The following is a 26420-nucleotide window of genomic DNA, read 5'->3' on the forward strand; positions in this document are numbered from 1 at the left end:
TCAGAGAAATAAATATCATATGATTTCACTCATATGTGGAATTTAAGAAACAAACAAATAAAAAATGAGACAAACCAAAAAACAGATTCTTAAATAAATGGGTGAAATAAGTGAAGGGGATCAAGAAGACACTTATGATGAGCACTGAGTAATGTACAGAATTGTTGAATCACTATACTGTACACCTGAAACTAATATAATACTGTATGTTAACTACACTGGAATTAAAGTTTAAAAAAATTCCAATGGCATTTTTCACAGAAATAAAACAAACAATCCTAAAATTTATATGGAACTAGAAAAACCCTAAACAGCCAAAGCAATCTTGAGATAGAATAAAGCTGGAGGCATCATGCTCCCTGATTTTGAAGCTCCAGCCATCAAAGCAGTAGGTATTCACATAAAAACAGACACGTAAGTGAAGTCTTGCCATTCACAACAACATGGATGGAGCTAACAACACGGATGCTGAGTGAGATAAGTCAGTCAGAGGAAGACAAATACCATATCACTTCACTTATATGTGAAATCTAAAAAACAAAACAAATGAACAAACAACAACAAAAAGAGAAAAAGACTCATAAATATAGAGAGCAAACTAGTGGTTGCCAGAGGGGAGGTGAGCAGAGGTATAGGGAAAATGAGTGAAGGGGATTTAGGAGGTACAAACTTCAGTTATAAAATAATTAAGTCACAGGGATGAAAAGTACAGCATAGGGAGTACAGTCAATAATATTGTAATGACTTTGAGTGGTGACAGATGATAACTATACTTATTGTGGTGACCACTTCATAATGTATATAACTGTCAAATCACTATATTGTCCATCTGAAACTAATATATATGTCAACTGTACTTCAATTAAAACACACACACACACACAGATCAATGGAACAGAACAGAGAGCCCAGAAATAAACTCACACATATATGGTCAATTAATTTATGACAAAGGAGCCAAGAATATACAATGGGGAAAGACAGTTTCTTCAATAAATGGTGCTGGGAAAACTGAACAGGCACATGCAAAAGAATGAAACTAGACTACTATCTTATATCACACACAAAAAATAACTCAAAATGGATTAAAGTCTTGAATGTAAGACCTAAAACTATAAAACTCCTAGAAGAAAACATAAGTGGTAAGTGCCTTGACAGAAGTCTTGGTGACTATTTTCTGGATATGACTCCAAAACCTATAATAACAGAAGCAAAAATGAGTGGGATTACATCAAATTAAAAAGCTTCTGCATAGGAGAGGAAATTATCAACAAAATGAAAAGGTAACTGACTGCATGGGAGAAATATTTGCAAATCATACACCTGATAAGGGATTAATATCCAAAATATATAAATAATTCATGCAGCTCAATAGCAAAAAGACAAAAAGCAAAATCCCAAACAATCCGATTAAAAAATAGGCGGAGGATCAGGGAGCCTGGGTGGCTCAGTTGATTAGGCGTCTGCCTTCAGCTCAGGTCATGGTCCCAGGGTCCTGGGATCGAGCCCTGCACTGCGCTCCCTGCTCAGCAGGGAGGAGTCCGCCTCTCCCCCAGCTCATGCTCTCTCTCACTCTCTCTCAAATAAATAAAATCTTTAAAAAAAAATAGGCAGAGGATCTAAATAGACATTTTTCCAAAGAAGACATATAGATGGGCAACTGGTACATAAAAAGATGTTCAACATCACTCATCATCAGGGAAAGGTCAAATCAAAACCATAATGAGATATCACCTCAAACCTGTTACAATGGTTGTTATCAAAAAATAAATAGATAAATAAACAAACAAAAAAGGGACTCCTGGGTGGCTCCGTTGGTTAAGCGTCTGCCTTCAGCTCAGGTCATGATCCCAAGGTCCTGGGATCTAGCCCAGCATCAGGCTCCCTGCTCCGCGAGGAGCCTGCTTCTCCCTCTCCCTCTGCCTGCCACTCCCCCTGCTTGTGCGCACATGGTCTCTCTCTCTCTCTCTCTCTGATAAATAAATAAATAAAATCTTTAAAAAAAAAAAGTAACAAGTGTTGGTGAGGATGCAGAGAAAAGGGAACCCTTGTGCACTGTTGGTGCAGCCGCTATGGAAAACAGTATAGAGGTTCCTCAAAAAATTAAAAATAGAACTACCATATGATCCAACAATTCCACTTCTGGGTATTTATTCAAAGAAAACAAAAACATAGGGCACGTGGGTGGCTCAGTCAGTTAAGCGTCTGCCTTTGGCTCAAGTCACAATCCCAGGATCCTGGGATTGAGTCCCACATCAGGTTCCCTGCTCAGTGGGGAGCCTGCTTTTCCCTCTCCCCTTGCTCTTCCCCCCACTCATGCTCTCTCTGTCAAATAAATTTTTTTAAAAACCCATAAATTTGATAAGCTCTATGCACCCTCATGTTCACTGCAGCATTACTTACAACAGCCAAGGTCGTGGAACATTTAAGTAAACATAGGTGAATGAATGGATAAAGAAGATCACATACATACAATGGAATACTATTCAACCATAAAAAAGAATGAAATCTTGCAATCTGTAACAATACAGATGGACCCTGAGAGGATTATGCTAAGTGAAAAAAGTCAGAGAAAGACAAATACCGTATGATCTCACTCATACGTGGAATTTAAACACACACACACACACACACACACACACACGCCGAGCTCGTAGATACAGAGACCACACTGGTGGTTGTCAGAGGTGAAGGCTGGGGGCGGGCAAAATGGGGAAGAGGTCAAAGGTACAAACCTCCAGTTATAAAATAAAAGTCATATAGGAATATCATGTACAGCATGGTGACTACAGTTAATAATACTGTGTTGCATATTCGAAAGTTGCTAGGAATAAATTTTAAGTCCTCATCACGTGAAAAAAAATGTTGTGTGTGATTATGTAAGATGACAGATGTTAGCTAGACTTACCCCAACGATGATTTCACAATATATATAAATCAAACCATGTTGTACACCTGACACTAATATGTCAATTATACCTCAAATTTTTAAAAATGGGAAAAAAATTAGGAAATTAGACTGGGAAATCATTACATCTCCAGCTTCAAGAGTCTGACACTTGGGTTGGAATTTGGGAAAATGTCTATTCATCAGAGTGAAATATCTGAGGAAAAAATGAAAAATGTAAGTGACATGGCAATAAGAGAGAAAGGACAGAAAGTGAGTTCACCAATAGGAATATTTTAGTTAATTTCATGACTAAATCTGCTTGTGTTCAACAGGACCAGTACAATTATAACATAATTACTTGATTATATTTGTGTACTAGTCAAAGGTAATACAGAGAATGCTATTAATTTTTTTCTTGTTTTAAAATGAACACTTTTATTGAATATAATCCATTTTTACTTACATAAAGTACACAAATAAAAAATGTATAATATAAAATTGTACAAGGTAAACACACACAGCCATGTAAGGAGTACCAAGATGAAGAAAGTGTTTCCAGTGTATTTGTTTTCTGTGTTGCCTAAAAACTTACCACAAATTTAACAGCTTAAAAAAAGATACAGATTTCTGTGGGTCACCTATCTAGAGATGCTGCCTACTTAAGTCCTGTGCTAAGGATCTCACAAGGCTGCCATCAAGGTGTTGCCTGGGGCTGCTGCCTCATCTCTGGTTTAAGGCTCAAACCCCTCTCATAATCTTGAGCCATTGATGGCAAAATTCATTTACTTGCAACTATAGAACTCATAGCAGCTTGCTTCTTTAAGGCCAGCAAAAAGTATCTCCAACCTCTAGACCTTTTAAATGGCTCACCTGACGAGGTCAGGCCTATAAGGATAATTTCCCTTTTGGTTAACTCGGTCAAGTGATTAGGGACTTCAATTAGCATCGGCAAAAATCTCTTTACCTTTGCCAAATAAAGTAACGTACTCATTGGAGTGATAACCCATCACATTCACAGATCTCACTCACGCTCAAGGGGAGAGGATCATATGTGGTATGTGTATCAGAGGAGGGCTCTTGAGACCACCTGAGAATTCTGCCTATGGGAACCAACACCCCAGAAACTGCCCTCCTGCCCCTTTCATTCATTGCCCCTTCAAGGGTAAACATCCTGACAAAACCATAACACAGTTTTATATGTTTATAAGAAGAATAATACCATAAATCTTTTGTGTTAAGCTTCTTTGGGTCCAAGTTTGTGAGATGCATCCTTAATTGTTGCACATAACTGTAGCCCATCCCTTCTTACAGCTCTATAGTCTACTGTACACATATACCACAATGTATTCAACCATGCTACTCCTGATGAAGATTGGGGTGGTTTCTAGCTGGGGCTATTTTACATCATGTTGCTCTGAAGATTCTTGAACATGTTTTTTGGTGCACAAATGTACCCATTTCTGTTGAGCACATATCTAGGAATGGAACTTCTGGGTCTGCAGCTTTAGTTACACTGACCGACATTCCCACTAGCAGAGTATGCGTGTTCCAGTTCTTCCAGCCCTCACCAATTCTCAGCATTGGCAGTCCTTTGCAAATTAGTTGGGTAGTGTAAGAACTCCACCTTTGTTCTTTAAAATTACCTTGGTTGTTTTGGCCTTTACATTGACATCTATACTTAGAACCAGTTGCCACACATGAAAATGCTTGCTGGGACTGTGTTGTATTGAATCTATAAATCAATTTGGAAAGAATTAACATCTTTGCCATACCGAGTCTTACAGGCCATGAACATTTAGTTAGGGCATCTTTCAAACTGAAATTCAAATGTCATCTATTTTAAGAAATTTTCATCAGTTCCCTTAGGCAGAGCTGTCTTTGCCTCTCCTCTGAGCTCTGGCATCTGTCTTCAAATCCCTGTAAGGAATATATCAGGTATCACCATGGCTGCTCTGCTTACACATCTAATCTTGGGCAAATTGTGTTCATCTTTGCTCCCCTGGGACCCAGGCCAGTGCCAGGCACAAAGTAACCAATGAAAATAGATAGGAAATCAGGGGCGCCTGGGTGGCTCAGTGGGTTAAGCATCTGCCTTCGGCTCAGGTCATGATCCCAGGGTCCTGGGATCAAGCCCCACATTGGGCTCCCTGCTCCGCAGGAAGCCTGCTTCTCCCTCTCCTTGCTGCTCCCCCTACTTGTACTCTCTCTGTCAAATAAATATCTTTAAAAAAAAAACAAAAGCCTTTAAGAAAATGGACAGGAAATCAGTGATGACCATGAAAAGAACAACTTTAGTAGAATGGTGGGTTAGAAGCCAAACTGCAGAATCTAGACCACTGTCTCTAGAAAGAGACAGTGGGTCCAAAAAATCTGGCTATAAAGAAAGAGGAAAAGGGGGCACCTGTGTGGCTCAGTCGTTAAGCGTCTGCCTTTGGCTCAGGTCATGATCCCAGCGTCCTGGAATCAAGCCCCGCATCGGGCTCTCTGCTTGGCGGGAGGCCTGCTGCTCCCTCTCCCACTCTCCCTGTTTGTGTTCCCTCTCCCACTATCTCTCTCTCTGTTAAATAAATTTTTAAAAAAAAAGAAAAAGAAAAAAAAGAAAGAGGAAACGAAACAGAAGCACAAAAGAAAAGTGTGCACAAAATAAGGATCTGTACACTTAGAGAAATACACCCTGTCCCTGACTTCAAAGTACAGATTCAGCCTTATGCCTCTGTATCCACCAGAAAACTGAAATCAGGTCCAACTCAAAGTGCCAAACACAGGAAGAACACACTTAGGAGAAATAGCTAACAATGAAGATGATTAAACCAATGTTCGAAGTACCAACGAGGTCAAAGGATGGATGGAAAACAAAAGGCAAAAATTAAATAAATGCAAACTCTTTTATTAAGTGTGGTTTTAATTACTTAACTAAAGGATGGGTATGACCTGGCAGTACACAGATACCATTTGAAAAGTTTTCTCATCTTTTGACCCAGTAAACTGCACTCAGAGAATTTAACTTAAGGAAATAATCCTAAAAACTAAAATTTATGTATTTAAAGGTGTTCTCCACAATATTATTTAAATAACCAAAAAATTATAAATAACTAAAATATCCCATAACATAGGGAAGTTATTAAGAATAAAAAACATTCACTCAGTTAATATTTTGCAGTACTTAAAAGTGACAATTTATTTAAACACTTTCTGAGTGTATTAATTTGGGTCTAAAAATCTTAGTAATAAACTAAGACAATGTTTATAGTAAATAAAAGCTCACAATACTAAACCACATACACATAATATGAATATTGTATACTCATTGTATAGAGGCATTTTGAAAAGCAGGTAACAATGACACAAAATGCTAAGAGGACAACAATACTTGTGTCAGGTAATGAAGGGAATGTACTTCCCACACTGCATTCAGTAATATACTATCTCAAAACAACAATAACAGTAATAAACACCCTTCTTCAACAACGGCAACAACAACAACCCCACAACATTTTTTCTTTTTTCCTTCCTACTCAGACGGCATCCCCTCCCTCTTACTCTCCCAAAGGAAGAGAAGAACGATCATCAGTGCCAAAGGTAGCTACAAATGCAACTCCCAGAGCTGGCTTCACACTCAGGAGAGGAAGCTGTACCTAATCCTCATGGTTTCAGATACTCTACACGGTCAGAGAAACTTCTCTAGTAACGAACTATAGAAATGATCCCTGAAAGCACAGTCTTCCACACACAACATTTTTTAAAAGGGAGCTTCTGATGCTCCAGAAGTAACTCACAAAACAATAAAGGAAAGAGTCATAAATTCACAGGCTAGATGACAGAGGGGTACCATTTTGAAATGCCCAGAATAATGACCTGCGTGTGAAAAGGAATGGGAGCAACACGATTCATACACTGCTCATATAATGGACTAAATATCAAAGAACACAGGTCATCTCAGGACCAAAATTGTGTATATATTCACAAGACTAACTCCTTTTAAGTCAGAAAAGTTTAGGGACAGTATATTTTAGTGATCTACATTACAAAAATCAATTTTTACTAAACATGGAGTCTCCATATGACCCAATAATTCTACTCTTAGTATAATCAAAAGAACGGAAAACATGGGTTCACACAAAAACTTGTTCATGAATGTTCATGGCAGCATTATTCATAATAGCCAAAAAATGTAAGCAACCCAAATGTCTGTCAACTGAAGATAAAATGTGGTACATTTGTACAGGGGTATATTACTTCGTTATAAAAAAGGAATGAAGAATTGATAAATGCTATAATATGGATGAATCTTGAAAATATGGTAAGAACCCAAACACAAAAGGAGAAATATTATATGATTCCATTTATATGAACTGTCCAGAATAATCTATAGAGAGAGAAAGAAGACTGGTGGTTGCCAGAGTCTGGGAGGGAAGGGGAATAGGGAGGAAATGTTTAATGAAGACAAGGTTTCTTTAGGGGATGATGAATCTGGAATTAGATAGTGGTGATGGTTATATAACCTTGTGAATATATTAAAATCACTGGATTGCATTCTTAAAAATGATTTTAAAAATAAAATTATTAAAATGTGAATTTTATCTCAATAAAACCTTTAATTTAATCATTTATGGCATAATCTAACCTCCTCTTACCAAAGTAAATGTCAGAATGAAAAGATAATTCCAATTAAATGATAAATAATAAATCATTTTTATAATGTGGATACCCTATTTATTAAAGAACAATATCTTTTTTTTTTTAAGATTTTATTTATTTATTTGACAGAGAGAGAGACAGCGAGAGAGGGAACACAAGCAGGGGGAGTGGGAGAGGGAGAAGCAGACTTCCCGCGGAGCAGGGAGCCCGATGCGGCGCTCGGTCCCAGGACCCTGGGATCATGACCTGAGCCAAAGGCAGACACTTAACGACTGAGCCACCCAGAACAATATCCTTTTGATAAACCCCAAATACAGACATTTAAACAGTTTCAGACTGCTTTGTTTAGATTTGCTTCTTCTAGTTCTTTACCCTTCCAGCTATGTTCTTTTTCTTTAAGATCTTATCTGATGCAGGGCACCTGGGTGGCTCAGTCAATTAAGCATCTGCCTTCGACTCAGATCATGATCTCAGGGCCCTGGGATCAAGCCCCGCATTGCATTGGGCTTCCTGCTCAGCAGCAAGTCTGCTTCTCCCTCTGCCCCCCTCCCCACCTCTCGCGCTCTCTAATAAATAAATAAAATCTTTAAAAAAATAAATATCTGGGTGTTATATGAAAACAATGGATCGTGGATCACTACATCAAAAACTAATGATGTATGGTGACTAACATAACATAATAAAATTAAATTAAATTTAAAAAATAAATAAAATCTCAACTGATGCATCAACATAGGACACTACAACAGCACAAGGGAAAAGGGAAAATAATAATGCTCCCATTATTAGAAGCTTTTTCATACTGTGGATTGTTTCAAGATAAAATTCTGAACACTGAAATAACTTTTCAACATCCTGTAAGTTTACTTTTCAAAAAGATTATAACATGTTGCAAACTACTAAAAGCAGGCCTCAAACAGTGGTTTAGGAAAAAAGAAACAGAAAGCCTACCTCACAACAAACATGCATTAAACACAATGTAAGAGGTAATTCTTCAGGGAAAAAAAATCAATGAAACTGGAGACTAATAGAAATGACATGATTATTTGGACTTAACATAAAATGACCTAAAAAAGATGATCTCCAAAAAAATGGGAGAAGAGGTTATATGACACTTATTGGAATAAAAACAAATAATGATATGGATTGAAATCTTTTTTCAATAAACTAATTAGTAAGTTTTTTCCAACTATACCTATAAGAATAACCTCTCAGTCCTTCATTTTGCTATAACTAAATGGAGAAGGGGGTGGGGGGTGGGGAGTGTGTGTGTGTGCTGGGGGCGTGGGGGGGGGGGGGTGGGGGGGGAAGGTGACCAGAGTCTAATTCTGCTAAAATAAGGAAATCATCACTTCAGATCTCTGAAGACGCAACAAGTTACACTGTACTCACGACTCTCCCCCAGGACTAGCTATAATAATGTCATATACATGTTCCTTTTTCTATAGTGCTGAAGTAGTTTTTATTTTAAAAGAAAGAAGAGTTAATTATTTAATTAGCCACCATCAGTGCTTCTCAAAATTTAACATTCATGGAAATCACTTGGGGATCTTGTGAAAAAAAAAAACAGACTCTTCACACCAGTGGTTGCAGAGGAAAGGTGGGTAAGAGGATGGATGAAACAGATAAAGAGGATTAAGAGTACGGTTATCTGGATGAGCACTGAGAAATGTATGGAATTTCTGAATCATTATATTGCATACCTGAAACTAATACAACACTGTACGTTAATTATACTTGAATTAAAAAAAGAAAGAACGGGAAAAAAAGCAGATTGTTATTCAGTGGGTGTTGGGGTACAGCCTGAGATTCTGCAGTGCTGCTGGTACACAGAACACACTCTGAGGTGCAAGGATCCAGAGGGAATACCACAGTAACACCAAGATTGTACTGGAGAGGACAGGCAGAAGGCCCAAAGGCAATATACCCAGGCTGCAAGGCTCAAGCTCCTCACTGTCAAAAGCCACCTAGATCTTATCCCCAAGGATCAGAGACTATGGTATTTACAGACTGCAGATATTCCATCCTAGGGCATCATAAACAATGAGACCTCACTCCGCTGAGGGTTCCAGAAAAAGAAATGACAGTGCACCAAGGATTCCAACAGTTCCCAGGTTCATCCCAGCTTCATCCATCATCCAGCAAGAGCTGGGTCTTCAACTCTACAACTGGTCTCACCAGCACCAAATGAGCAGGAGGAGCCTCTGAGGAGGTTAACAAAGACTTATCTCCAGCCATGCCCCTTCCCCTCACAGCCTCCACTCCCACTCTAATAAACAACTTTTTGGATTCAGAGCAGGCCAGGCTCTCCTTTCCATCAATACTTCTAGCTCAAACTCACTTTACATTCAGACTTCATTTCCTGAAGAAATGTATTTCCAAAAAGCATGCTGTGACCCTCGGCTGGCAGGGTGTCCCTCCTGTGCACTTGCCTGGCACTCCAGGACTTGCCCACTGCACTCACCATTCTGCACTGCTCCGCTCGGCTGACCATTTCAGCCTGGGTTCCTCAAGAAAATCAAGCCCTTACACATTAAGGCACCCATTATACATAATGAATAAACTTTTCTACTTTGCATCTAGAATGGCACTATGTAAGTACCACCTTTGGGAGAACTGACAAAATTGTCACTCAAGTCATTTTCTACGTTCTGTGGTTTAGAACCAGATCCTGCCTATCTTATTTCATACCATGTTCCTAAGGTTCGTAGCAAGCACTCAACACCACCTTGACGGAGGAGTTGCATGAGTGAAGGAGCCTGCCCTTGCTGTAAGACCATATTCTAAACCATTTACCTCAATCATTCGTTCTGTGTTCCAACCTGTTAGGAATCTCCTTGGTTCCTGACCATCAACTCACTTCCTGCTTAGAGCTTTACCCTCATCCCTTTGAACTGATCTTTGTCACTTGCCTTAAGCACTGACCTTTACCTGACCTACTACTGCCCTCCTCTACTACATCCTATACCCCAGACAATTTTTCCAGTGACACAAATGGGCCTGGTTTGACTCTAAAAAGTACTGAGTGGAGAACCACTTATCTTTTCTCTGATCACTGCAAATGCCAACTCCATGCTACCCACTGCTCAAGTAAATGGCAACAAAGGCCTGAAGCATAAGGGTAGAGCCTGAGATACTGGATGAGAAAAATGAATAAAGCAGCAGTAAGGAGTGAGAGCCACGTCAGCAAGTTAAGGTGGACAGTGTGATCTCCATTCGATTTCCCCTGCTTCCAAGAATATTACTTAGACCTTAATCTGCAAGATCTATTTCTAACTTGATCCAAAAGGAACTGTAACGGGGCGCCTGGGTGGCTCAGTCATTAAGCTTCTGCCTTTGGCTCAGGTCATGATCCCAGGGTCCTGGGATCGAGCCCCGCATCGGGCTCCCTGCTCCGCGGGAAGCCTGCTTCTCCCTCTCCCACTCCCCCTGCTTGTGTTCCCTCTCTCATTGTGTCTCTCTCTGTCAAATAAATAAATAAAATCTTTAAAAAAAAGGAACTGTAACTATGGCAAACACATAGAACTCTTAATAGCAAACAGCGTTCACGCATATTATTAAAGATAACTCTTAAAAAAAACAAAACAAAAAAACAAAAAACACAGAATCCAGTCAAATAACTTCCAAGAACCCACAGAGATAGACACTCTAGAATTTTCTGATTCAAAAACAAAAGACTCAAGGGGTGCCTGGGTGGCTCAGTCGTTAAGCGTCTGCCTTCGGCTCAGGTCAGGATCCCAGGGTCCTGGGATCGAGTTCTGCATCGGGCTCCCTGCTCGGCGGGAAGCCTGCTTCTCCCTCTCCCACTCCCCCTGCTTGTGTCCCTGCTCTCTCTGTGTCTCTCTCTGTCAAATAAATAAATAAAATCTTTAAAAAACAAAACAAAAGACTCGAGAACTAAAAGCTTGAATTACTGAGATGGAATCAAAATAGGAAGACCCAGTCGTCGTGCTGTTAGGATGAGAGTGAGGGGCCTCCGTCAAGGCGCCCAGAGTGCTTGCTAGGGCAGGGGTAGCAACGGCCTTCACGACGTCTAACCGCGCCTCTAGAACAGGTGTCCACGATCTACTGCTCACGGGCCAAACCCAGCCATTTTTGTAAATGAAGTTTCACTGGTACATAGCTGTTCTTATGCTACGGAGGCAGAGTTGAGAAGTTGCAACAGAAACATATGGTCGGCAAAGCCTAAAACATTTACTCTCTGGCTTTTACAGAAGTTTGCAGACTCCAGCTCTAGGACATGCTACCAGAAAGAGTCACCATGAGGACATCGCCCTTCTCCCCAGTGCACTGTGCTCCTAAAACCTGATATGGTTTTCTACAGAGCAGGTCCCTGTTTGCACCCTCAGTTCTGTGTGCTGCATTATCACTTCACCCTTTTACCAGCCAGACCCACCTTCTTCCAGCATTCAGTCTAGTTCATTCTCAGTAAAGTGTTCTCAAATGCTAACTTTTGATCCATGTTGTGATTCTACTAATTAAAATTTTAAGTAATTTGATGTATTTCAGAAATCTCTCACAAAGATACTGTGTAAGCAAGAAACTCCACCAGAGGCCCCACCTCTGGGAAATCCAACCTAAGATACTATATTTAAGTCAAGTTTCTCTCATATCAAAACAACTGTAACGGTCATCTCTGGGTCTTTTCTTTTGTTTTTTCTAAGTAGGCTCCACACCCAATGCAGGGCTTGAACTCATGACCCCTGAGATCAAGACCTGAGATCAACAGCCAGACGCTCAACCGACTGAGCCACCCAGGCACCCCTGGGTCTTTTATTCTTGAATCACTACCCATTCTTAACCTCCTTCAAGCTCCCCAATGCCTGTATGATAATAGCTGAACTCCTTTACTAGCATGAAGACATTTCAGGACATGAGCCCCCCACCCATCCCCCCACCTTCTACCAGCCTGGCCTGGTCTCCTGCCACATCAAATCCTGCCTTACATTTTAAGCTCCAAAACACTAATATATCTATAGTTTTCCAAATCTACCATGTCCCTCTCCCTAGTTGCCTAAATTTACAATATAGTTTTATATATATATGTAGATCTATATGTCCTGAATCATTACTAGTTTCTATAAAACATGGGATAAGATATACGTATTGAAATTTTTAAAATAAAAACTGAAAAATTTAACAATAGCAGTAGCAAGCAATAATATCATACTACTACTAGTAATGATAATTTATAAATATTACCAAATGCCAGTACATTTCCCTAAAACCTAACTTCCTTGCCTTTCATATACACTGTACCATTAACTTAATTCAAAGATCAACAAATTTACTTTGCATCGCATATTGTAGTTTTAAGCAAGAATTATATAACTAAAGGTGATCTTAAAGACTATCTGGATCTTCCAGGTATTTCTGAATTCTTTTTTCATTAGTGGGGATAAATTTGAAGTAAATGACAGAGAAGCTGCAGCCTGATGTCCCTAATGGCCAGTGGCATATACTTGTCAGAAGGCTAGTCAAGAATGCAGTGTATGATTAATCTAATTAATGAAGTGGGATCGTCGGTAGGGCAATTCACCAGATATATCCTGCTATCCCTACTTGCAGACACTTGGTAGGATGACACTTCTTGGCCCTCTTGTAGTTGAGGAGGGCCAGGTGAATCATTCTGGCCAATGAGTTTTAAGTAGAACTGATGGAGCCATTTCTGGGCAAAGACATTTTAAATGTCCGCAGCTCTGTTTCCTTCTGCCACAGAAAAGGGGAACACTCCTGATGGCAGCTATTCCATTCAGCCTGGGCTCTGGGGTGAAGATAATACAAAGTGAGGTCCTAGGCGATCTTGATGGGCAAAGAGCATAAGTAAAAAATATACAATGTTGTTCCACAGTGTAACCTTAGCTACCATACAACTTTCCAGCAATTTAGATACCTCAAAGGAACACATAGTGACACACCAACATTTTACATCAACATTTTATGTCTACTGTAAATAAATGTTATCAGTGATAAATTCAAGAGCTGGGAATAGTAAATTTGAGTTATTACGTGCTCTTAGCTAAACTAAAGGATGAATAATAGTAATATCTGACATTTCTTAAGCACTTACAATGTGCCAGCATTGCTGTAAGTACTTTGTCTACATTAATTCATTCTGTACAATGAATGTGAATTTCACGAAACCATCTCCATAGAGTTACAGAGGACTGAATTAGTTTTCTAGCAAATAATCCTGAAATATTAATTGGGAGTTTCCCAGCACAAATAAGCTACTCTATCCTTAAATGATACATTCCTTATTTCAGACATTTCAATTTGAATTATGGAGATCTGAAGGCATGTTTAGAGCAGGCAAGAACCTGAAATATTTGATCCCAGAGCTGGCAATAATGAAGAAGAAAAGATGATTGTTAAAAATAGGCTTGTGTATATAACAATTTGGGGAAAATCTGATCGTGGTAGTAGATACACCTTACCTACCATACTGCTGTGGGTGGAGGCTCCAAAGACCTTGCCTTCCATCATTAAGTACCTTCCAAGTCTTTCTCAGGCTTGCCATACAGGCCAAGAAACCAAACAGTTCTAAGAAATCCTAGTTCCACTGGAATTGAGAACAATCCAAAATGATAGTGGTTATATAAGAGATTGGATTAAATATAATCTAGTATGATGGGTGCATATTTAAAGAAGAACTTGGAAGACAAAACTTTAAAACAATCACTTGAAGGAAAAGCTAGTTGTCAAAGGAAACAATTTACTGTATGAGACCAATTTCATGTGACCATAAGAAAGTTTGGAACAGCCACTGAAAATTGGGGATTAAATGTGCACTTTGATTTTTTTGTTGTTTGTTTAATTTAGAACAAGAGTAGTAACTCCTATCAACACTTCCTTTATTCTTGCAAACTCGTTATTTCTTTCTGTGCCAATCTCTTCTAAAATACCCATCCATACTTCTATTATTATTCTGCTGAAGTATAAGTTTAAATAAAAATAAGTTTTCTTAGTGACTGCATAACAGATGTTAGGAAATATAGAATAATTATCCCCACTTCTCCACCCTCCTTAATTCATGTATAGACTTTGCTCTTTTGTAAATTAAGCGAAATAATCCTGTCCCAAGAGGAAATTAGACTTCACTAACAAAGTGCTTAATTGATTTATTCCGATTGTATCTTCTCAGTCTGATGGAAGTGCTCAACAAATACCTGGGGGGTGAATGAATAGCAGTATAGGTTTCCAGCAGGTATCAATACATCAAATCAACTCCAGCCTTTCTTACCATAGTTTTAAGTATTCAGACAAAAAAAATCTAGAAGCTAATTTTCAACAAGTAGGAATTTCACTTGAAATCCACCCCTGACTCTTCAGCTAGTCAGATTCTGTTTCACACTGTGGAACAGTCTAATTGAGTCTCATTTTATTTATTTATTTATTTTTAATTTTTTTTTTAAATTTTATTTATTTATTTGACAGAGAGAGAGAAAGACACAGCGAGAGAGGGAACACAAGCAGGGGGAGAGTGAGAGGGAGAAGTAGGCTTCCCGAGGAGCAGGGAGCCTGATGTGGGGCTTGATCCCAGGACCCTGGGATCCTGACCTGAGCCGAAGGCAGACACTTAAGGACTAAGCCACCCAGGTGCCCCTAATTGAGTCTCATTTTAATATGTTCTTGTCCTCCTCCCTTACTCTGATTTCCTCTGGGTCACTCACTATGGCTACATCAACTAAGCTGCTCACCCTAGTTCCCAATCAAGCAAGGTAGGCAATATTTAAACAGCTCTGGCTCCTCCTATAGGAGGCCTTAGCTTTTAACCCACCTCCTAGATCCAAGATACCACAACTTAATTCTGGGCTCCCAAATCTCCCTTGGTACAACCAAAAAAAGGCCCAGAATTCTGGCTCTCAGGGTTGGTCTTCTGCTTTGGTTCTTGCTCCCAGTACTGCTCTAGCCCATTCTCTTAGCCCGGCAATCAAATGTTATCCCTGACTCCCAGCCCAGTGGCTGCCTCTATCAGTCTGTTTATAGTAAGAGAGTCCCATATCTCTGAAATCAGACCCCTGTCCCAAAGCCCCAGAAGGACCCACCTCTTGCATGACAACTGCCTACTTGCCTTCTGAATACCTGTGCCACATGCCCCATGAATGTGTGACCTACTGCCGGGTCAGGATGACAGCTGGGTCTGTAACCCCTTGTTCGGCAGGCTGTAGCTCTTGATTTAACTTTATATTTGGGTCAGCTCTTTCAGTATCTGATGCACCATCTAGAGTTACCAGATGTCTGGTAAGATTACAACACATTCCCAACACCTGCCTTCATAATGCCCTGAGAAGCTATCATACCTGTCTAATCTTAAGATGAAACCACTAGAATTCTAATTAATTTTTCTTAAATTGTCTATTTTCTAAGAATTAATACTAGGCCTTTGGTCATTTCAATTGATACAATCATCCTTTTTACCTATGATGGCAATTCAAGATACTACCTAATGCTAAGGCATATATTACAATTTCCTGGATTTATGCTGATTTCTATGATACTTGACAATATTTATCTATAGATCTAATAACTCTCTTCTTTAGATCTCTGAAATAACAAATAGCAATGAGATCATGAAATAAGAAGATGTGACTCTGAATCCCAACTCTGCCATTCCCTAGTTATATATTCCCTAAATAAGTAAAATGCATAAGCTAAGACTTGGGTTTCTCATTTACAAAACTGGGATAGAGACAACAGCAGACTACATGGTGTGGGGCACTAAATACAGTTCCTGGTATACAGTAAGCACTAAAAAGTTAGCAATTGTCCAGCATCCACAGGGTTTATATATGCTTATTTGTGATGCGCTATACTGGAGTATTAAAAGAGGAAAGTAATAGGAGAAACTCATTATAGTTAATAGAAAAAGATGCAGGACAAGGTTGTTTAATGATTATGGATGAACTTGATGGGACAAAGGAAAGAAAAGGAAAAGGAAAGAGAATGCAAGAGGCAGGGCAAAGATCAGATAAATCGCAAAGGGAGGAGCATTTACAGAGAAGAGCAGTATCTATGGGCTTCTGCAAAAGGGGCCAAGGCTGTTGGTCTCCCTGGAGGGCAGGAGCTTGAGAACTGCTTTTCTTTACCAATGTCCAGGAGAGCTATGAGAAGGGTCACAGCCCTCAGCCAACGGCACAGCAGGGACAGCCTTACTCCACATACTCCTCCCTCGAAGTGGAAATGTTCATAATCCTCTCTTGCCCAGTTGTTCTCAACCCAAGGCATTCTCATCCTAAAACAAAACCAAACCTCTCTTCTCCATTCCCATCCTTCAAACCTCACTGCAAACGTAACCTCCTCTATGAAACCTTCCCCAGTTCTCTCACAGAGTGTGGTGTTCCCATAACAACACGTATTTCTCTTGCTATTTTGCAAACCATACTACAACTGTTCCCATCCCCATCCCAGCCAGCCAACGAGCTCCTTAACAGCAAAGCCTGTGACCTTTTCTAGACAGTACCTCCAGCTTCAAGCACAGAATAGGGTGGGAGGAGGATGAGAAGCCACTAGGTACAGCACAGTTCTAGGCAGAATCATCAGGATCCATGAAACAGCTCCTAACCATTTGGAGGACATGTCTCCCCCACTTTGAAAACCTGAGGAAAACCACAGACCCTCCCCCTAGAAAAATGTGCACGCGCACGTGCGCACGCGCGCACACACACACACACACACACACACACACACAGAGACAAGAAAAAAAAAACAAACCCACAAGAGCCATAAGCTAAAAGTCATGAGATCTGGATTCCACTCCCTGGTCCTGCCAAAAGCTCCAAGCTCTCAAACAAGTCACTTAATGTCCCAATTGGCAAAGTGAAGAAACTATCTTTTGCCCCTCAACTATCCTTCATTAGACGTCTATAATAAAAATTACATACATATACTACAAATGTGGAAGAATTCTAAAATTAAAATTGTTATATAAGAGCAAATTATTGTTTATGATTGCCTCACAGCTTGACTCTTTAACAGCTATCTATTTTGCCAAAAAAACATGCTGTGAAAGAAATTGACTATTTACTACTACAGCTAAAAGAATTGTTGTTTTTTTCTAAAACCCCAAAGGCCCTGTAGTTTACATACCCAAGAGGGGTGAGCACAACAAGCATAAAGAAGCAAAGATGAATAATCCAATTAATTCACATTTGCTCACACCATTGACTACAGATTCCTCTGATAACAATATGCTTTTGTACTAACAAACCTGTAATACAATTGGCCAGTATGCTTTGAGATGTTTATATTCTACGTGTCAGGGATGCTTGAGGACAGTCTGAATATTCTCTTCTCTCTAGTTTGACCCTGTCACCAACAACTGTCACAGGTGGGCTACAGCCAACAAGTCTCCCCGCTTCAGAACGGGAAGCTGTAAATACTTACTCTAACTAATGAGGCCTAAGAGACATACCTAGTGGGGTTGCTAATATGAAAAGCAATTGTCAGGCAGCCACTGTGAAAACCCTTCAGAGCACCACAGAAAAAGAATAAGCAAGGAACCCTGGGCCATCCTCTTCATTCCAAATCTTCTGAAAGCTGAAGAGGGCTTCATTTCCCTTCATCTACTACCAGCAACTCAAAGGGTCCTCCTTGCCAATCTAAGCCTCTCTCTGTGTCCATACCAATCCCTGCTCAAGAGGATGTTATCAATAAAGAGGGGTCAGGATCCAGTAGATCAAAAAATGCCTTCCTAGATTTGAGCAGATCACATGGATTATGAAAGCCTGAGTTTGCTGACACCCATTTCACTGGACCTCTGCCCCTCTACACCCTCAGAATGCATCAGCTTTTTCTCTAAACCAGGCACAGTTGAAATTTTTGTTTTGTTTTACAAAAGTTACCTTTTTAACGTTTGCAATATGTGATATCCCCTATTTCATTCCTGATACTGGTGACTTGTGCCTTTTTAAATTTTTGTCAGTTGTACTAGAGGTTTACTGATTTATTGACTTTATCCTAGAACCAACATTTGCTTTTCTGTTTTCAATTTCATTGATTTCTGCTTTAGACACAGATGAAATTTAACCACCATGGTTCATATCCCCTGATGCAGGGGCATGGGTCTCTCCACGGTCTCCTCAGCTGACCTCTAAATGCTGGCTCACCCAAGAACTCAATACTCAGCCTTTTTTCCTTCAGCTACACTCTCTAGATGATCTCATCCACTAGCACAACTTTAACACCACACATATGCTGATGACTCCCAAATTTACATCTCTAGCGTCAATCTTTCCTTGGAGCTGCAGATTCATTTGTTCAAACATCTTGTTTTGTTTGTTTCTTCATTTTCAATCATTTAAATACATTAAAATGCACAAACTGATTGGTCTTGACTTACATACACAATTATGAAACTATTCCACATCAAGATAATGAACATGCCCATCACCCTCAAAGCTGCCTTGGGGCCCCTTGGTAATAATCCATCTCTCCTACTGCTGCCCCAGGCAACCAATGATCTGCCTTGTCCATACAAATCAGTGTGCATTTTCTAGAGTTTTATATAAATGGACTTATATAGAGTGTATTCTTTTTTGCTTAGCTTCTCTCATCCATCATAATTTATTCTGAGATTCATCCATGTTGTTGCATGTATCAACAGTCCATTGATTTTTCTTTTTTAACTGCTGAGTTGTATTCATTGAATAGGTATAGCAAAATTGGTTTTTTCATGCTGATGGACATTTGGGCTATTTCCAGTTTGGGGCTATTAAAAAAAAAAGTGGCTATGAATGCATATACAAATCTTTATGCAAACAAATGCCTTCATTTCCCTAAGGTAAATATCCAGGAATGGAATGGCTGGATCATGGTAAGGTATATGCTTAACTTTTTAAGGAACTGCCAAACTGTGTTCCAAAGTGACTATACCATTTTATATTCCCACCAGCAGTGTATGAGGGCTCCAGATGCTCCATATCCTTCTCAACACTGGTTTTGGTCAATCTTTTTAATGTTTGCCATCCCAGCAGTTTTACAGTTCTATCTTGTGCTTTTAATTTGTATTTTCTTAATGACTGATTACGTCAAGCATCTTTTCCTATGGTTATTTGCTATCCATATATCTTATTTAGTAAAGTATCTCTTCAAATCTTTAGTACAGTTTTTAAATAGTTGTCTGTTACTGACTTAAAAGAGTTCTTTACAGTCTAGATAAAAGTCTTCGGTCAGATACATGTTTTGCAGATATTTTCTCCTAGTCTGTAACTTGCCTTTTTGTAACAGTGTTTACTGAAGAGCAAAAGTTTACAATTTTGATCAAGTCAAATTTATTGATTTTTTTTTTATGTTTCATATTTAAGAAATATTTGTCAAATCTAAGATCACTAAAATTTTCCCCTTATAGAAAGTTCATACTTTTTACACAAACATATTTATCTACAATCCATTTCAAGTTAATTTCTGCATATGGTACAAGGTAAGGGTCAAAGTTCATTATTTTTCATATGGCTATACAATTGTAATAGCACATTTGTTGAAAAGAGATCCTTTCCCCACTGAATTACCTTGGTACCTTTGTAGAAAATCAATTAATCATATATGTATGGGTCTAGTTCAGGACTCTCTACTCTGTTCCATTGATCTATATGTCTATCTTGACATTACCACACAGTCTTGATTACCAGAGCTGTAGAGTAAGTCTTGAAATCAGGCAACATGCAACCTCCAGTTTTGTTCTTCTTTGTTTTGGCTATCCTGGGCCCTTTGCACAACTATATAAATCTTTTTTTTTTTTTTTTTTAAAGATTTTATTTATTTATTTGACAGAGTGAGACACAGCGAGAGAGGGAACACAAGCAGGGGGAGTGGGAGAGGGAGAAGCAGGCTTCCCGCGGAGCAGGGAGCCCGATGCGGGGCTCGATCCCAGGACCCTGGGATCATGACCTGAGCCGAAGGCAGACGCTTAACAACTGAGCCACCCAGGCACCCCCACAACTATATAAATCTTAAAATCAGTTTGTTGATTTCTATAAAGATGCCTGCTGCGATTTTCTTTGGGATTGTGCTTAATCTATATATCAATCTGAATAGAATTGGCATCTTAACAATACTGAATCTTTTAATTCATGAGCATGGTATTTCTCACCGTTTACTGAAGTCTTACATAATTTTTCCCAGTGATGTTTATAGTTTTAGTGTACATGTCTTGTAATTGGTCAAAATTTGGTTAAATTTTGCCCTAAATATATCATAATTTTGATCCTATTAAAAAGATACTTTAATAAATTTTTTTAATTTCCAATTTTTCATTGCTAATATGTAGAAGTACAATTTATTTTTTTATATCAAACTTCTGTCCTCCAACCTTGCTAATCTCACTTATTAGTTCTAGCAGCTTCTTGTATATTCCTTAGGATTTTATAGGTAGAAAATCATATGATCTGAGAATAAAGAGAGTTTTACTTCTTCCTTTCCAATCTGAATGCTTTTTTTTCTATTGCTTTACTGTACTGGCTCTAATATCCAGTACAGTGTTGAATAAAGGGGATGAGAAGGGACATTCTTACCTCATTCCCAATAATGGAGGAAAAGCAGTCTTTCACCTTACTAAGAATGGTAACATCTCCTAGATGTTCTTTGCCAGATTGAGGAAATAATCTTTTATTTCTAGTTTGCTGTGAGTTTTTATTATGAATCGTTGTGGACTTTTGTCAAGTGTATTTTCTGCATCTATTAAAATGATGGCATTGACTGAAATACGGTGTTTAGTCTGTTAATACGGTGAATTACATCAAATGGCTTTTCAAATATTAAACCAACTTTGCATGCCTGAAATAAACCCCATTTGCTCATGTTGTATTACCCTTTTAATATAATATATTGCTGGATTCTATTTGCTAATATTTTGTTGAGGACTTTTTCAACTATGTTTGTGAGGAGTACTGGTCTGTAGTTTTCTTCTCTTATAACGTCTTTTCCTTGTTTTGATATTAAGGCAATGCTGCCTTCATAGGATGAGTTGAAAAAGATTTCCTCCTCTTGCATTTTCTGAAAGCATTTGTGTAGACTCAGGATTATTTCTTCCTTAAATGTTTAGTAGAATTTATGAGTAATGAACCATCTAGGCCTCCATATATTTTCAACATCTCTATTAACATGTCTGAAAAGAAATTAAAACTTAACATGGCCAAGCAGAACTCATAATTTTTGCACCCAAACATGCTCTTCCCTACTGTCCCTCACTTTAATTAATGACATCATACTCACCCATTTTGCTTAAACCAGAATCTTAATCCTTGATTCCCCCCTTTCTCTCATCCTACTCCTCAAATCCATCTTCAAGTCCCATAAGCTCTACTTTCAAAATGTATCCCTACTTCTCTCCATCTTTACTGTCATGACTCAAGTCTATGTCTCCTAACTGGCCATGCCAACACATATTGCCCCAGCTAATTCCATTCTCCAAATAGCAGCCAGAGTAATTTTTGGCTAAATAAGACCTTGTCACTCCCTGGCTTAAAACTCCCATCTGGCCCTTAATCTCTTCTGCCTTTAGATATTAACTGTAAAATAGAAAAACAACAAGCTGTGTCAATATAGCCTGAATATACTGACTGTGGGAACGCTGTAAGAATTTCAGTAAATTCTTATCTGCTTAACTAGCTCCAGTGACCTAGGAATTACAAAATCACAAATGTAGGCCTCTTGGGAAAAAACACAACTTTGCTGTGTTGAGTCTCAACGGAGGTATAGGTTTTTGTCTAGAAGCAAAGGCACCAAGGCAGAAATAAGAATGCCAAAGTCCTAAGCTGTCCTTCTACAACTTTTGATAACAATAAACACCCTCACCTCCAACCTACTCTCATCTTCTTAGGCTTCCTGTCCAAAGCAAGAGTGCATCTGACAATACCAGGAAAGGCTGTGCTTGCTGGTCTTAAATACAAATGGGGTGAAGAACAAGGAAAATAATGCAACTGATTTATTTATTCATATGTTTGGTTTTTTAGCCATCCCCTGCCACAGCTAAGGTAGGAAGGATGTCAGGCAACTTGGCCTCGCTCTTTTTTTTTCCCCAAAGATTTTATCTATCCATTTGAGAGAGTGTGCAAGAGCAGGGGGAGAGGGGGAGAGGGAGAAGCAGATTCTCTACTGAGTATGCAACGCAGGGCTTGATCCCAGGACCCCGAGTTCATGACCTGAGCCGGAGTCACACACTTAACCGACTGAACCACCCAAGCGCCCCGGTCTTGCTCTTTTTGAATCAACCTCATCCACCTCTGCAGAGCTCAACAGGTGCTCTAACTATATGCTCTCCATTCCTATTATTCTTCAGCCAGTCAACACCTTACACCTGCTCTGGTCAGCTCTGGACTCACCCAATTTGCTAATTACTCTTCTATTTCTTTCTATTCTACCCATTCTCACTCCTTAAGTTAAAGGAAACCACCATCTTTCTTGTTCCTTCTCTGAGTCATCTAATTATGCCTCTTTACTCCCTCAAATGATCTCTAGGTATACCTCCTTTAGTTTGAGCAGGCCCTAATGCACTCCTCTTACCTTCTTAGATCTCATCAACACTGTACTAGATGATGCTTTCCAGAAAAGAGGAAGTGGCCTAAATCAATCTACGTTCCTAGGACCTGGATCCAACCCTTAGCTGTGCTTTTGGGGAATCAAGGGAGGATATAACCACAGCTGGCAGCAATTGAGGATGGGCTGGGGGATGGGGACTAGGATAACTGACTCTTATAAAACACTCTGCACTTAACTTCACAGCACTAATCATAATTATCCTTACATCTGTGTGTGATTAGTATCTGTCTCTTCCTACATGCACTCCCCATCAGACTAAAAGCTCCATGAAGGCAAGAGCTATGTCTCTTGATCATTATTAACATACCTACACCCTACAAATGCCCATTCTAACTCAGTTACTCTAACCCTATCAGATAAAAACAAATTTACGTCTTGACAAAGCTTTGAAATAAAGTAGTATTTCTTCCATTTCTATAAAAGCTAATAATAAAAACTGACATTGCTTGAACTGCTACATGGGTCAGGCACCATTCTAAGATTTTTACATGAATTCTCATTTAATCTTCATGACAAACCTATGAAGTAGGTACTATGATTATTCCCATTTTACAGATGAGGCCTTTGAGGCACAGAAAGGTTATATAATTCACCCAAGGTTATATAGATGAGTGGCAGAAATGGGATTCAAGCCCAAGAAGCCTAGCCTAAAAGCCCACTCTATTAATCCCTACAGTACCTCTCACTGAAGAGGACACCATATTCCTCAATACCAGTGAACTGAGCCAAATAAAATAAAAGATATGAAGAAATGCTATAAAGAAAAACCCAGACTTAGACACACAAGTTGCCAGTTCTACAAGACAATTCAAAGAAACTGCTACTATGAATCATTTATTTAAAACAAATTGGTTTTATTTAAAACAATCGTCAAAAACCACATTTTTCTTTTCAATTGACATATACAGAGACTAAAACCCAGGATATTCTCATGTTAAAAACATTTTCTTCTGACACCAGATCCCTGTTTTATAAAAAGACAGAGTCTATTTTTTGTCTGCCAAGGAAAGCCCAATTACCAAACTGGAACCTACAGAACTAGGTATGTGTTACCTGGGTTTTCCCGTAGAGGCAGCAAGAACGTGTAAAGACTGCCACCATGCCCATGGCTTTGTCTTTCCAGTTCTCCCACCATTAAATGTGGGAAAATAATACATATCAGAAGTTTGAATGTATCCTGCAAGCTTTTCTTCTATACTAAAAATTACCAGAAATCAATGCAAGGCATATGACAGGGAAGACAGATCACAGGGAGGGAGCAAGGAGAACAACTCAAATCATTAAATGTCTGCCCACCATATGCTTCTAAGTTCAAAGCACTGCATGGCCGGCTTCTGAGGCAACTACAGGACCTTAGGAGTCCGTGACTACTCCAGTTTATGATGTTTCACAGATGCACCATGGAATAAAAAGGTCCTGAGTAGTGTATTATTAGAAAAGGAAAATTTAACTCACCTTCCATTGCTCCTCTGGAAGCAGCTTCACGACCACCAGATCCCCATTCAAGGCTCTATTACGAGCAACAACCCCATCGATAAAAATGTCTCGATCACCATCCTAGGTTGGAGAGAGAACATAGTCAGCTTACCAAGACCTGGAACCAAAAATTACTTCCTTGGTTTAAAAGCTATAGACTCTACAATCTGTCCACTGACTTAACAAGAACACTAAGAGGGAAATCAGTCTCTTTGGGACTAAACAGAAATGGGGATGAACACACAAAAGCAGGTTAACAGAATGTTAAAGAAATTTCAAAAACATAAGAGAAGATCTCCTACAGGCAGACCAAAAACAAACAAAAATACATAAAGCAAAAAACTGAGACTACATGCTTTCATAACTGAAATGAGAAAGAAGTTATCCTTTCTTGGTTTAAATAAAATAAAGCATGATGATACCTTTTCTATGCTAATTTTTTTCTAAGTATCAGAGAACTGTAAAACATAGAAGGTTTGCAAGAAAACAGAAGAACAACAAATATAATTCCCTAAGAAAACCAACTGAGGACAGGAGCAACAACCAGCTCCAGGATGTGAGTTCTCTAAAGAAGAAACCAGCAAAATCATAATCCTCCCACTGAGAAAATGACAGAGAAAGCAAAGCTTTTATGGAGACCTAGATAGAAGGCAAAGAAGAAAAGGAAAGGGACATGTGATTCATGAAGCATTCTCACACTCCTTCACTCTCTGACTGAGGAGCAGGGTGAACTCCCTACCGTGAACACAAGGCATGGACATCTTCGTCCTCAATCACATGCTTACAAATAACCCACGTTAGGGACAGTGTGGTCTCAGGATCCTTGGGGTCACAGGAAGACCGGGAGTGCCTGAATGCAGCAGAGTTCCCAGGCATTGTAGTGGGGAAGCCGGCTGTAATCAGTGAGCCCAGGAGTGGGCTCTCAGCTCAGAGTTGCCATAAACCGCAAACCACAGCACAGTTGGGCGACCCCTCCCAGAGCATGGGCCCAGCAAGCAGCAGAATCCCCAGAAGACGCCCCCAGGAGGGGCGGCATGTTTGTGAGCTGCAGGAGTCTGCAGGGTTTGGAGACTCTAAACGGGGTCGTGTGCCTGAGATAGAAACGCTCAGTCACAGGCTGGGTAAGCATGGAGTACCGACAGAGACCAGGGAGTGACTGACTTCTTTTCCCTACGGGCACCCTGAGGAGTGGGGCCCAAGGGCTGGAGATTGGCAGGCTGCCATTTTCATTCCAGATTACTTAGCCTAGCCCCCTGGCAAGGGCGGTGCAATTCTGCCCTGGGCAAAGACACCTGAGAAACAGCGCAACAGGCCCCTCCCCCAGAAGATCAGCAAGAACACAGGCTAAGACCAGGTTTACCAACCATGGAGAACGGCAAGACTCCAATGCTAGAGGAAAATAGTATATAGAATTCATGTTTTTTCCCCCATGATTCTTTACTCTTTCAATTTTAACTTTTTTCTCTTTCCTTTTTCTTTTCCTTTTTTTTTTTTTTTTTTAAAGATTTTATTTATTTATTTGACAGAGAGAGAGAGAGCACAAGCAGGGGGAGCGGCAGGCAGAGGGAGAGGGAGAAGCAGACTCACCGCTGAGCAGGGAGCCCAATGCAGGACTCAATCCCAGGGCCCTGGGATCATGACCTGAACCGAAGGCAGACACCCCACCAACTGAGCCACCCAGGTATCCCTCTCTTTCCTTTTTCAATGAATTTCTTATTTTATCAACTCCTTTTTCAAAATCTTTCTTAATTTTCATTTTTACATTTATATTCTATCCTTTTATTTATTTTTGTATATATGTAAGTTTTTCGTTCTTTACAACTTTGGGGTACAGTTTCTTCTTTTTTTTTTTTTTTTTTTTTTTTTTTTTATATTTTTT

General features: G+C 39.5%; 1 protein-coding gene and 1 non-coding gene across 4 annotated transcripts in view; both read right to left on the minus strand.

The window, feature by feature from the left end:
* The window catches only part of DIS3L2 (DIS3 like 3'-5' exoribonuclease 2), a 346894-nt gene that overhangs the window by 249779 nt on the left and 70695 nt on the right, over positions 1–26420 (minus strand). For all 3 annotated transcript variants that reach the window (XM_032399177.1, XM_032399039.1, XM_032399109.1), the window contains one exon: positions 24521–24622. In XM_032399177.1, coding sequence (XP_032255068.1) covers positions 24521–24622 — 102 coding nt within the window. The remainder of the gene's footprint in view (positions 1–24520; positions 24623–26420) is intronic.
* Positions 6401–6613, minus strand: LOC116638374. The gene has a single exon (XR_004300695.1). It is a non-coding gene; the product is annotated as a small nucleolar RNA U3 (small nucleolar RNA).

The sequence above is a fragment of the Phoca vitulina genome, unplaced genomic scaffold, assembly GCF_004348235.1.
Source record: "Phoca vitulina isolate PV1807 unplaced genomic scaffold, GSC_HSeal_1.0 scaffold1, whole genome shotgun sequence".
Lineage (NCBI taxonomy): Eukaryota > Metazoa > Chordata > Mammalia > Carnivora > Phocidae > Phoca > Phoca vitulina.